The sequence below is a fragment of the Trichosurus vulpecula genome, chromosome 2, assembly GCF_011100635.1.
Source record: "Trichosurus vulpecula isolate mTriVul1 chromosome 2, mTriVul1.pri, whole genome shotgun sequence".
NCBI classification, from domain to species: Eukaryota; Metazoa; Chordata; class Mammalia; order Diprotodontia; family Phalangeridae; genus Trichosurus; species Trichosurus vulpecula.
This window is the reverse complement of record NC_050574.1, coordinates 66,242,117-66,256,013: the sequence shown is the minus strand read 5'-3', so window position 1 is coordinate 66,256,013 and position 13,897 is coordinate 66,242,117. Positions and strand designations below refer to the sequence as shown.

The 13,897-nt window shown below is 50.7% G+C and overlaps 2 protein-coding genes across 4 annotated transcripts in view; one reads left to right on the top strand and one right to left on the bottom strand.

The window, feature by feature from the left end:
- The first annotated feature begins 768 nt into the window (after positions 1–768).
- On the top strand, positions 769–10,427 carry FABP3 (fatty acid binding protein 3). Its single transcript, XM_036745015.1, has 4 exons — positions 769–1,457; positions 6,746–6,918; positions 8,423–8,524; positions 10,105–10,427. Exons 1-4 carry the CDS (start codon positions 1,385–1,387, stop codon positions 10,159–10,161), a joined length of 405 nt encoding a protein of 134 aa, XP_036600910.1. The 5' UTR covers positions 769–1,384; the 3' UTR covers positions 10,162–10,427.
- Positions 10,414–13,897, bottom strand: part of ZCCHC17 (zinc finger CCHC-type containing 17) — a 57,342-nt gene continuing 53,858 nt past the window's right edge. For 2 of the 3 annotated variants that reach the window (XM_036745012.1, XM_036745013.1), the window contains exon 8: positions 11,895–12,604. In XM_036745012.1, the coding sequence (XP_036600907.1) occupies positions 12,446–12,604 (159 nt within the window). In that variant the 3' untranslated portion in view covers positions 11,895–12,445. Of the gene's footprint in view, positions 12,605–13,897 lie in introns of all 3 variants that reach the window. The other variant, XM_036745011.1, reaches the window with a different exon arrangement.

The window sequence follows — 13,897 nt, the reverse complement described above, 5'->3', positions numbered from 1 at the left end:
GGAAGAATCAGAGCTCTAGAGCTGGAAAGGACTTTTGAGGTCTTCTAGTCTGCCCCCCTCCCCCATTTTACAGATCAAGACACTGAGCTCCAGAGAGGTTCCAGTTAACATCTATCAAGCATATAGTGTGTCCTCACAGATTCAAAGATGAGGAAGCCAAAGGAGGACTGAATGGGGTATGGCCAACAAGGACAAATGTTGCAGAAGACATCCAGGAGAAGAAAGACTATTGAGGGGAGACTGCTGGATTTGGCCATTAGAAAGCCATTGGGAACGTTGGACAGAGCAGTTTCAGTGGCAAAGGAAGGCAGCCTAGAGGGCCCGAGGAGAATGAGTGGTGAGGAGGAGGCTCCCTCATCTTCCCAGAGTTTGTTGAGGATGGAATGGGGTTTAGGGGGTAGGAACAGTGAGATAAGACAGAAGAGGTGGGGTCTGCAGAATGGGTCTGAGGAAGAAAGGCGAACTTCGAGCCAATTGCAGAAGGGATTGGGTCTACAGGGTCTTCACCACCTCCAAGTTACCTTTCTGCTTAAGAGGGGAGGATTTAGAAATGGGAGAGGTACAGGCCAAGGCATATCTGTACAGAGCATGGGCAAAGTGGAGAAGGGGCGCGGGTCTCCATCCTCATCTCGGCAGCCCGAGATCTCTCGCTGTGGGGCTCGGGAGTTTTGGGTACCCAAGAGTTCTTAACCACCCCTCCACCCCCGCCGCCCATTGCCCAGTGGCAGGATGGGCCCAGCCCATTTCCTCACGCAGTCCGGGCAGCCCGGAGCCAGGAGAGAGGGCAGAGGAGAGAAAGCAGCGATCGGGCTGGCCAGGCAGCGGAGGAGAGCTGGTTTGGCCTGCCCTGGGGCAGGGGGCGGGGTCGAGGCACAAGGTGCTGATAGAGGGGGCCTGACGCAGGTGTGCTGGGGTGGGGGCGGGCGAAGCAGACGCCCCCGCTCCCTTTTCTACAGCCTGGGGCATTGGCCTGGGGGGGATGGGGAGGGGTGGGGAACCAGAGGAGCTCTGTCCCTTACCCTCCCCCAGCCTGGCCGCTTCTCCCCAACCCAGCCCTCTCTCCCCAGCTTGCTGCCCGCAGTCCCCGCCCGCTTGCCAGGGTCTTCCTATTTCGGGAGCCTGTCTCCCGGGCTTTCTTTCCATCATGTGATTAGGAGGGCTATTTAAAGAGACAGCACAGGCAGGCGACTCAGAGCCGGGAACCTTTCTGCATCCTTTCTCTTCTCCCCCGCCCGCCTGCCTGCCTGCGGCTAACCCAGCCCAGCCCAGCCCCTCTCAGCTCGGTGTAGCTCAGCGCGGCGCAGCCCAGCAGATCCGGACCCAGCGCCTTTCAGCGCATCCCCAGTCCAGCCCAGCCCGACCTCGCCTCCTCTAGCCTAGCACCATGGTAGATGCTTTCGTTGGCACCTGGAAGCTGGTTGACAGCAAGAACTTCGATGAGTACATGAAGTCCCTTGGTGAGCTGGGAGGGAGCGGCTGCGGGGCTCCTCTGCCAAGGGGAGGCTCCCGGCTCCATCCTCCGGGGCTGTCTGGGACAGGGGATCAGGCCGAGAGAGGAGCGGCTGGGGCAGGCTGAACGAGCAGCCCCAGCAGCAGAGGTTCCCAGGTCCCCTGGGAGGTCGGGATTCCTTGGAGGATAGGAGGGGATGCACCAAGGAGTGGGGTGGAGGAATATCGGGTTGCAGGGCTGGGAGAAGGGAGATATGGGCCGCTGCAATATAGGTGGCTGGATTGATGGGGCCCCACCTTTCCCCCATTGAACCCTGCGCAAAGAAGATATGTCTTGTTGTATTGGGTGGGAGGGAGACATACTTAGGGGGAAGAATTGTCCAAGGGTATATAGGGGATATGCTTAAGGTCTGGGGAGGGGGAGGATGTCTAGGTGGGGAGAAGGAAGAGAAGGTGGGGTGTACTCTAGGGTGGGGATGCAGAGGGAATGTGGCCAATGGCTGGCGGGTGTGTATGTATATGTGTGTGTGTGTGTGTGTGTACACACGACAGGCGTGCCCAAGTGTATGGATCTGTCCAGCTGTGCTGACGTTCTTACCCACCCATGCCTCACTCTACAGGCTGAATTAGGGGAAGGTCGTCCTTAAGAGTCCCAGGCTTGTCGCCAAACCCAGATACCCTCATAGGTCACCCAGAAGGGTTCTCCTTGAGCACTGACTGCTTCCAGGCCTGACCTTGTCGGGTGGACTGCATGTGCCTGGGTTAATCATTGGCATTGAGTGCCTGCCTAAGAGGGGCATAAAACTTGCCAGCTATATGTGTCCGTGCCACTGCCAAGAACTTCTTCTAGTGGGGGGTGGTGACAGCTATCCTTTTCTGTAGGGATAGTGCCTGGGATAATAAGCAAGGTCAAGGCTGGTTGCCCACTGGGAAGAGGAGAGGTGGGGCAGGGGGGTAGCTGGGAGGCAGGAAGGATTCATGGGCTATGTATTTATGTTCCAGTAATCCTCCAGCTGTCTCCTAACCCAGCCCTGAACCCCTCATGGTGTTTTCCCCAGGCTATGGAAGGCAGAAAATTCTATATTATTCCAACTATATTAAGGCTAACTTCCCTAGTTCTCAGCTGTAGGGAGGCTCAGGAGCCTCGCCTGGGGACATCAGAGGTCAAAGCCTAGAATGACCTTGGTTAGGACCCTGGACTATACAGCACCAAAGTCTGGAATCTGGAGTTTTCTGGAAGGGAAGTGACCAATTCTAGCACCTGTCTCTCCCCTTAACCCCCTCCCGAACTAGGAGCTCAAGGATGGGATTAAGGGCTGTGCTCCTTATGCCAGAGCTCTTACCTTTATCTGTGTTGTCTTAGGCTACACATAGGAAGGATACACTGACCCACTCTTATAGGTCCTTTTCCTCTCTGCTGGGGGGACCTGGCCCAGCGACCCAGAGATTCCCTCATTCAGCTCTTTCCCCTCACCTATGGACACATCAGGCCCTTTCTAGGAGCAGGTAACCTGTCTTTGGTACTGAGGATAGTGGGATAGAAGGGAGACAGACGTGAGGGACAAAGAATTCAGTCACTTCAGTTCAAATATGGGGGTGTACCATCTCCTGTCAGTCCTGATAGACCCTCTGGAAAGTAGTTAGAGCAGAACTCTCTACATTTCCTCTATATTTGCCTGGCTTTCCCAGTTGGTAGGAAGGGGGCGGCATTCCTCAGGCTCCTCAGGCCCCACCTTTGGACAGCTCCCTGTGCTAGAGGGACAGGCTTCTACCCAGCCCCCTCTGCCTTCGTACAGATGAAGAAGGAGGCCCTCTGATTCTCACCCTCCAAGTCAATTACTTTGGTCTCCAGGTAGTGAGGGCTTTTGGTCTCTTCCTCCTGGTCACTGTATTTTGCCCCATCCAAGCCCAATTTGTGGCTGCTCAGACACCTCACTGGGCACAGAGCCTCACCAGAGCTGTACTGGGAAGACGGGCATGGTCCTGCACTGCCAAAAGGAATTGCTATCATTACCCAGCCCACAACCAGGCTCAGGGCTCTCACCACTTGTTCCATGAAGCTGGGAAGTGAACCAGAAGGAAAAGAATAGGGAAGAGTGTTAATTTTCTGGGAAATTCTCAGAAGTTGGACTGCAGCTTTAAAAAGTACTTTATAACACAGATCTTCCATTTCACAGGGAGTAATAGAGTCTCATGGGTGCTTTTTTGTATGTTTGTGTGGGGGGAGGTTCAGGTCTGGGATTTCATCAGCACTGGGAAATTCCTTTGTGGAAACTTCCTCATCATAAGACAGATAGTATATGCCAGAGGCAGGATGTGAACCCACATCTTCCTGATTCTAAGGCCAGCCCTCTTTATGAGGCCATTTGAGAGAGGGGAATTTTTTTTTGAGGCAATCAGAGTTAAATGACTTACCTAGGGTCACACAGCTAGTGTCTGAAGCTGGATTTGAACTCAGGTCCTCCTGATTCCAGGATTGGTGTGCTATCCATTTCACCACCTAGCTGCCCCCAGGGAGTGGGAAACTGAATTAAACTTTGGAAAAAGGCAGTTTGGGGCCTCATATCCTCTAGTCCAGCATTTTCTGGCAGGAACATGCTTATTTCAGAAGGCTTGCTAGGTCTAAAGGGTTCTTGCCTCAGGTTTACAGTGGAGCTTCCTCCCTTTTGCCTACCCAGTGTGTCCAAAGCCCACCCCTGAGATCCTCAGCCCAAGTGCTGGGGACTAAACCCTCCCTTCTTCCCACTCTGACTCCAGCATTAGTCCCACTGAATCTTTCCAAGGCCTGGGCCTACATTCAGAGGCCCTGACTCTCCACCTGCTTTGTGTAGGATAGGGAAAAGAACACTGAGCTAAGATTTAGGACACCAGAGTTCTATTGTGAAGATCTGCCATGGTTTCATTGGGCTGGGGGGGTGTCACTTCTCCCACTAGATCTTAGTGCTTCCCCTTTTCTGGACAGACCTGGAGTCAGGAAGACCTGAGTTCAAATCTGGCCTCAGACACTCATTAGCTGTGTGACCCTGAACAAATCATTTAACCTGGCTGCCTTAGTTTCCACACCTGCAAAATGGTGATAAAAATCACAGAGTTGCTATGAGAATGAAATGAGATATTAATAGTGCTTAGCACATTGCCTGGCCTAGGGCCTGCTACCTAAATGCTAGCTGTCATTACATTATTGTTAATAGTAATAATAAAATGAGATTTGGGCAAGATGCCCTCTCATGCCCCTTCCAGGTCCTGAGTGCAGTTTTCCAAGTTGAACCATATTGCAGGGGAAATAAATCACCTAAACTTCCTATCAGATGCCCACTGTGCCCTCTGAAACCCTGGCACATTGGTGGATGGTAGGACAGACTCAAGGGTGGGGACTCCTACCCCTGGAGTAATACAATGACTCACCTTGATCTAATTAGCGCTTTAGGGTTTGCAAATCACTTTCTTCATAACAGCCCCATGAGGTAGGTGGCACTAGAACTGTTAACCCCCTTTTATAGATGAGGAAAGTGAGGCTCTGGGACTTTGCGACTTTGCTCAGTCACACTGCTATTCAGTGCCAGCCCTTTCCAATTGAAAAGACAGTGAGACAGAGGGAGGTGTCAGGTGTGTGTGTGTGTGTGTGTGTGTGTGTGTGTGTGTGTGTGTGTGTGTGTGTTTCTAGTCACTAACTTTTCAAGAAGCAAGGACCTTTTGTAGTAAAAGTTTAGTGGACCAGGAAGCTTTTCCACCAGGTAGTCAGCAGTTTGGGAAACACTACTCTGGAGTGCTCTGAGCCTAGAGACCCATTCTCGGCTCTGACGCTAAACTGGGTGAACTTGAGGGAAGCACTTACCACATCATCGATCCCATAGAGCAGTTATAATGCCCACTCCACCTGTCTCACAAAGCTGTCTGTTACAGGGACCAATTGAAGCACTGTGGTCTAATGGCTAATGCTAGACGAAAGATGACATTAGCTGATTGTGTGACCTGGGGCAGTCATTTCACTTCTCCCTCAGCTTCCACATCTGTAAAAGGAAGATGATGCTTTTAGTACCTACCTCACAGGGCTGTGTGAGGCACAGATGATGGATATAAAGCATGTTATATAAATGTCAGATCTTATTATGAAGACCCGGCTTTGAAAAATTTTAAATCCTCTGTCACTATTCTGACTCATCAGAAAGCAGAATGACCCCAGTCCTACTCTCCCAAATCCAGCTGGGGGCTCCTGCTCAGATTCAGAAGTGGAGATCCCACTCTGTCTAGCCATCTAGTCCCCTGTAGTCCCCAAGTAAAGGCAAAGAATACTGTGGGTGTGGTGAGGTGGCCCCATCCTATGGTCATTAGAATGGGTTCCTTCTCTGGACTGCATCTCTGAAGGGCTCCTGGGAGTGAAGGTTGGGGGGTGGGGAGGATCTGGAGAAGTAAGTAGTAGCAGGAGGGCAGCTACTCAGGGAGCCACTTTGTTTCTGGTTGGGGGAGTTCCAGATACAGAACATTAGGGAAGCAGTGCACAGCGCCCCCAGCCGGAAAGAGTGGGTACTTCAGCATATCGGAAAGAACACCCCTAGCTTCTCGTCTGAGCTTTGACGCTAATTGGGTTTGTGTGCTTTTGGGTAAGATGCTTAGCATTCCTGGACATCTGGGACTTCATCTTTGAAATGAGGATAGCACTCACCCTTTTGATCTTACCGGTATTGTAAGGATTTTTAAAAAAAGGGATATGAAAGTGCTTTCATGGAGTTATAAAGGAGGAAGAGATTAAAGGGTTACAGACAGAGCTGGAAGAGGCTTCAGAGGATATCTAGTACAATTCTCTCAATTTATGGCTGAGGAATTTAGACCCAGGATGGTGAAGTATATTGTCCAAAGTGATACAACTAGTCTGTGGTCACAGGGTCAGGATTCAAACCCAAGTCTCTTGTTCCACTGGTAAATATTGTTATTAGTGTGGGGTTAGTGTTATGAGATCACACCCCTCCTCAATTTGGTTTTTGGTGAAGACTCAGAGAAGGTTGACTGCCTCTCTACCCAAGGAATTTCACATTCCTGTCCCTGTGATTAGAGTTGGTGTCCAAAAATTTTAAGTCCAGAGTCACTGATTCTGGTCTGCTGTGTAACCCAAGGCAGGGGAGTAAGGGTTGCAAGCCTGTTTAGTCCCTCATTCTTTGGACTTACATTTTCCCCAGGGCTAGAAAATGGGTAAAAAGCTACAGGCTCTTCCCTGCCCAACAGCCTTGAGTGCCCTTTGGTGAAGCTGGAGCCCTTTCCTTCCCTCACCAATTCCCCCCCTCTCTTCCCACTCCTGCAGGTGTTGGCTTTGCCACAAGGCAGGTGGCCAACATGACCAAGCCCACCACCATCATTGAGCTCAGCGGGGACACCATCACTCTCAAGACTCATAGCACTTTCAAGAACACCGAGATTTCCTTCAAGCTGGGAGTAGAGTTTGATGAGACAACGCCTGATGATAGGAAGGTCAAGGTAAGCCAGGCAGCAGGGACATGGCCAGGCATCTCTAGCCAGCCTGGCTCTCAAATGCCCTCTTCCCAAAAAGTATCAATCCTTGGTTCCAGGAACTTGTTTGGGAAAAGAAAAAAGCAGGTGATGAAGTGCTGTAGAGGAAGAGAGTTTTGGACTTGAATCAGAGCGGGAGACCTGGCTTTAACCCTGGACCAGTCCACTTATCAGCGGTGTGACCTTGAACAAGTCACTTGTTCCTAAGCTTGTTCCCTCATCTGTAAAATGGGCATAAATAATACAGCTGCCCTGTTTACCTTACAGCGATTATGTTAATAATGTATAGAAAGGAATTTTAACTGAAACATGCTACAGAAATGTGAAGAGGCCCCACCTGGGAAGTAGCTTCCATGGAGTACCAGGAAGAAGCTGTGGGTCCCATGGTTAGCAGAATTCTATTCAGTTTGCTCCCATCTACCTGGTACTTGCTATGGCGGGCAGCTTAGGTGATTTCAGGCAATCCATTAAACCTCTTTGAGTCAGGAGTTGGGAGAGGGGGAGTTTGGCATGCTGCCGAAGAGAACTCAGGACCCCTAGTTAGCCAGGCACCAAGCCTAGGCTTCTAAGGTGGATGCCTTTCTGTGGTCTAGCCAAGCTCAGCTGGTCTCCCCTTTCATACCAAAAGGGAAGCTGATGGTCAGAAGGCGCCTTGTCCAAGGTCCCAGGATGTATGCAGCAGCATTAGGGAGTGAATAAGCTCCATTTCTATAAAGCACTGTGGCTTACTGAGCACTTTCCCCACAACACCCTGGGAAGAACCCATCACCCCCATTTTACAGATTGGGAACCTGAGGTTCTCAGAGACTAAGTGATATGTTCCAGGTCACTTGGAGCCCGAACTTTGACTCAGGTCTCTCAACTTCTAGTATAACATTTCCCCCTCCCTAACAGGGTTGCAGTTCCAGTATATACACCCACATCCAGGAATGGGCTTGAAACTGGAATCTCCCCACCCTGCGGGCAAAATTCTTGGAAAGTCCTAGAGTGTACAGAACCCCCGATTGTGGGAGCTGTGAGAGCCCTTGCTCTCCTCGAGCCAGTGCTGCGAGCCCACATAAAACAGACCCAAGACATCCAGGTCCCATGGAGAGCAATGGTGGGAGACATCCACCTCAAATCCACTTCATCATCTAGCTGGAGGCAAGTCACTTTGTTGCCTACCTCAGTTCCTTCCACTGTAAAATGAGGATCATAATAGCATCTATCTCCCAGGGTTGTTGTGAGGCTCAAATCAGATTATTTGGAAAGTACTTAGTGCACAATAAGTGCTAAGTAAGTGCTTCTCCCCTCTCTACCTGGCTGCCTCCCAAGGGGACCTGGGTTTGAGTCCCGGATCTGTCACCTGTGCAGCCTTAGGCATGTCATTTCCTTTGCTGCTGTACAAACACGAGTGGGGCTATTGTTCATGCTAATACCTCTGCCAGCCCTAAATCTCATACTGTGACTATTTTCTGTCTTCTCTCCACAGTCTCTTGTCACACTGGACGGAGGCAAACTTGTCTATGTCCAGAAGTGGAACGGGCAGGAGACCACACTGGTTCGGGAGCTCCAGGATGGAAAGCTCATTCTGGTAAGCCAGGAGGGGACAGGGGACCACCTTCCCTAGCAGTAGAGGCAGTCTGCTTTTACAGAGAGGTTTGTTCAGAGTGCTCAGATGATCCTAACTGGGGGTACAACAGGTTTTTATCCATTTTTCAAATAAGGCCCAGAGAAGTGGTTTGCTCCCTAACTCTGTGGGCTGCATTCTTTCCAATGGCTAGTGTGCCCAGAGAAGGGCAGTCTGGAAGGTGGGAGACTTGAAACCTTTTCATGAGGAATGATCAGAGAAATTTCGAAAGTTAACCTGAATTAAACCTAGAGGAGGCATTTCAGTCTTGAACTATGGAAAGGGCTGCCATGCTGAAGGGTTGACTTTCAGCCTCAGAAAGTGGCATCAAGCCTAGGAGCTGAAAGCCAGAGGCAGATTTCTGTTCCACCAGTATAGGGACTCCCTGACACAGGAAACTCAGAGAAGCCAAGCTCTCCCAATGCAGGTAGGAAAGGTGGCACTTTCTGTGTGGCTGTGTCTTAGAAAGCTGCCTAGAGTGCTGAGAAAATATAAGACTTGCGGTGGCCAAGGAGAGACTTGAATCCAGCTCTTCTGGTTACCACAGTTGCTTTTCTCCATTTAATTCAATCAACGAAGAATGGAATTTCTCAACAATAGAGCTATCCCAAAGTGGGATGGACTGTCCCAGAAGCTGTGGTCACTTAGATGGGAATGTTGTAGAGGGAGCCATGCTTCAGGGAGGGGTGAGACTCAATGAGGTCTAAGGTTTCTCGTATTTGCTCAGTCCATGAAACAGGGCCTGGTTAAGAGCCCACACCTGGGGATGCTCTGCTGGAGTGGACTCTCAGCTTGTTACAAATGAACCAGATTAAGATTCTCAGGGGTTCCATAAATACCTAAAAAACCAGGCAAACATCCCCTCCTTGTGCCAGGAAGGAAGGAAGGCAGGCCAATGTCTGAAACCCACCCACTCATCACTGCTGGGAATACCCATTGATCAGGGTTACTGTGGCCCGCTCAATCCTTGTGGTCACCTCATCCACATCTCCCCTGATTGGGGCAGAGTTCTCTAATCCTGGTGGCTTGGCAGGACTGTGCCTTCCTGGCTCCAGCCCAGAGGGGGATAGTGCAGTGTTGCAGGTTGGCCCTGTAGGTAACTCGGGGCCTTCCCACTGGGTACCACCTGCATCACATTGGTTGTACCTCAGGGCACAGGTGGGAGGAGCAGTTTCCTGGGGTGGACAATCTTCAGGTGCTCCAAGGTTTGCTCAGAAACAATCCCTTTTTTGCTGGTTGATTGCATTCCTATCATGGGAGTGAGGAATGCTGCCTCTAAGTAAAGTGGGGAAGGGATCTTTCACATTTTAGAAAAGGGACAGAGGACTGGGGCTCTGGCCTTGGCTCTACTCCCTTAAGGAAGGGGGTAGGGGGTAGGGAGGAGGAGAAAATACAGAGAGAACAGCTGGGCAGAATGGAGTCAGTCCCTCCATTGCTAAGCCCCTCCCCAAGAAGACAGATGCTCCCTTCCTGGAACTAGAGAGGAAGCCCAGCATTCCATCGCCTTCCCCCAACGTTCTTAACCATGCTGTCTTTCCTTCCAGACACTAACCCATGGCAGCGCAGTATGCGTTAGGACCTATGAGAAGGAAACAGCTTGAAGCCAGCCCACCTGTTCACTGTCAACTCCTCTGCCGACGGCTACCACTGAACTCAACACCAGATTGCCTCATTTCTGCACCTGTCCCCCTCCCCACCCCAGTGTTTTGTACCAATTGACTCTCATCAAGGAACCCTCCAGAAATGGAAACATATGGTGCTGTCCTGGAGCTGGTTGAAGCCCATTCTGTATTTTTTTTTTTAAACTGCATCTGATGGCTGGTCCCAAGCCAATAAAGCAGATCCCACAGTCAGTCATTCAGATGCAGCAGCTGCTTTACTGCCTTTATTGAGGGGTTTCCCATGAGTGTGGCCTGGAGTGGCCAAAGAGGCTGCTGAGGCCTGAGTGAGGCCTTGGCCAAGCTGGTCAGAAGCCAAGTCCAAGTGGCAATGATTCCAAGCCTGATGCAGCTGGAGCAGGACCACTGTCTTAATGGACAGGCTCAAGGAGTAAAGTAGTCATCTTCTACTTTGTACACATCTACAACCCTTCCCTTTCCCTCACTGTTTACCCTTTCTACACCTCATCAATCCCTTAAGTCTCCAATCTCATTGAATCACAGGGGAAGGGGCCTCCTCACTGGAGGGTTTCTGGAGACGCACATGCCCAAGCAGCCCCCTGCACTCTGGGATAGTGCTAGGAAGCTTTTCCTCACATTGAGCTGTAGTCTGCTCACCATCATACGTTCACCCTTTGGTCCAGACAAGAATCCTACCCCCTGAGGCTTCTCTTTCATACTGGCTTATGCCAGCACAGAACTATTGGTTTCCCGGGCTTAGCTACAGCCCTTGTGTCAGATCTCTAATCCTCGGCGCAGGAAGCTCACGGCTGGGCCTGGCTTTCCTGAGCCCCTTAGTCAACAACAGTGATGGAAAGAACAGACTAGAAGTTGTGGCCTCTGCCCTGACTTCATGGGGATGGGGAAGCCAGGCCCTACTTAGAAGTTCTGACTCTGGTTTTCATTAAACCATTCCAACACACTGAAAGGCTCACTCCTGTCATCTTCCCTATCCCTCCATACACAAAACCTACCACACACCTGCAGAATGGATATTGTTTGTTAATTAAAAAGGAAATGTGTTATACTAAAAAGTTGGGGGATCCCACGAAGGCTGGCTTTGGGACAGGGACCTACTAAAACTGACTCCCTCTCTGAGGGAAGCCTCTATCATAAAGACAGGGAAGGACCACCATCTAACAGGGCAGACCCTGTAAATGACCCAGATATTGAGGTTAAAGCTATGAAATTTCAGAAGGTGGTTAAGGCTTTTAGAAAACTCTCCACCTTCATAAATTGTTTTTTGGGGTTTTCTGGAGATTAGGTCTCATGATCTTGCCTAGGCTTGGGAGCACAGCAGCCACTCATGGGCCCAATCCAACTATTAATAAGCAGCACAGAAGTTGTGACCTCATTTCCAACCTGGGTAGGATCCCTCTTCCTTAGACAACCTGGTATCCCAGCGGTTTCTCACCCTGTTACCTGACTTATGTGAACACCCGACCGGCTGTGGCCCTCCAGCTTTGAACTCTAATCAGCAGCCTCGGCTTCCCGAAAACAGAGATTGCATGGGGTGTGGGGGGTAAGGGCCAAGACATCCAGGACATCAAGTGTTAAAACATCAAACTGAAGGTTCCAGTGCTGGCAGTGGAGGGAGAGAAAATTAAGAAACCATGGCCCTCTACCAACTGCCCCCACCATCAGTGTTAGTGTTAACAACCCTGTGTATGACAGCATCATTTCTCTGGTTTAATGATCTAAGGGGATGAGACCACAAGCTCTGAATCCTTGCAAACAGTTTCTTTCCAGAATCTGACCAAGCGGTGCTGTCTGTCCTTCTGTTGCCAAGAAAACATGGGAACATGAGGGGACTGCCCTGCCTGGTGCCAGAGAAGAGGCCCTCTGGCCCTGGCCTGGAGGCAGAGGCTCATTGACCAGCTTGGGCTGAAGGTTGGCCATCTGTACTCCTGCCTTGGGTTTAAAAGCACACCTCTCCCTGCAGGAGTATCCATGGCCAGGGGTCTACAGCTAGCCTCAAAGCCTGAGGCTGGGCCAGAGGAACTGGACATACCACTGGACAAAAAGTGTTAGCTCCAGGGGTTAACAAGGCTTGCTGGGCCAGGAGGGCCACCGGCAGGGGGTGCCTGGAGGCAGCAAGCCAACAGAGCAGTCAGCCTCTGTGGAGGGTGCAGTCCTTGGGGGCAGGGGCGGCAGGGCACACTTGCCATAGTCCAGAGCCAGGGCACTGGTGAAGGAGGCTCTGGCGGGAGGGGAGCAAGGCCGCTCTTCACTCCTGGCCCTTTTTCCTGTGCTTTTTCTTCTTCCTGCTGTCCTTTGCCATGTGTCTCGACTTCTTGCTGGCCGTTTGACCCTCACTGCTGTCAGAGTCAGAGCTGCTGGATGAGGACACCTTCTTACTCTTGCGTTTCTTTTTCTTTTTCTTTTCCTGGTTAGAAGGGATGGACAGAAGACAGACAATAAAATTCACTGCAGTGACTGGCCATGCCTTTAAAGATCAAGAACAAGAATTTACCTTTATATTGATTTGCAGTTTATAGAGCATTGTATGTATGTTACCTCATCTGATCTTGACAGCATTCCTAGGATGTTGGGTAGGGCAGGTTTTATCCCCAGTTTATAGAAGGGTAAACTGGTTGATGCTTAGAGAGGTTAAATGGCCAAGCCATAGCCTGGAAGCAGATCTTCTGATTTCACAGCCAGTGTAGTTTCTACTATAGCATACATCACTTGGTTTCCCAGCACCAAAGTCAAGAGTTGGGGAGGCAGGGTGTATAGCTACCCAAAACATGCCACATGGTGGGAGAGAAGATACAGTGACTTTTTATAAATGCACAATTTCAACGCCAGAAAATTCAGCTGTTTGTGGCCTGGAGAGATCTATGATAGGATAAGTTAAGTTGAAAGGGTTGCCCTGGAAGCTCAGAGACTGAAGGTATAATAGTCTGAGTTGGGTTGGCAAGTGACAGGAGGAGGAGGAAGAAGAAGAGGAGGAGGAGGAGGAGGAGGAAGAAGAAAAGGAAGAAGAGGAGGAGGATGGGGGAGAGGGAGGAGGAGGAGGCGGGGGAGGAAGATGGCAGTTTTCAAACACTGCCGAGAATAGGACAAATGTCCTGCCCTGGCTGTGACCAGGACATTCACAGGCCCCAGGGTGCTTGTCGCTGCTTTCAAGACCATCAGCTCTTCTTTCCCCTTGTATTCTTCCCCTCCCTCCCTAGGTGTGGGACACAGCCCAGACTCTCAGATGCTCTGGCTGAACTGCTTTCTTCCCCTTCTTTTTTATTTTTCATTACAATGCAGCTATGTATTTAACCAGGAGCTGTGAGTCAGTTTATCCCCCAAACCCTCAGGATCCTGAGTGGGAAGAGGGGCTTCAGGAGCTTCAAGAGCAGCTCCCCTATGCCTGGAAAAGCACTGGCTAAATCTCTTCTCTTGTTGGCACTAAGGAAAGCCGGGATGCTGCAGGTATGAGGGCAATAAATCATACTGATCAAAGCCTGGGAAGGGGGTTAAATGAGAATGCTTACTGTATAGCAAATGGGTCCCCGTGGGGCTAGGGCAAAGGGGTCAGGGGGTGGCCCTAGGCAATCTGGCAGCACAGATGTGGGGTGGTACAAAGGCACCACAGAAGGTGAAAGTGAGAACAGCCAACTCTGACACTTTTACTTCCTGGGTAACTTCTTCCTGGAACCCTGGAAAGTGAACACCCTGGTGAAGTGGG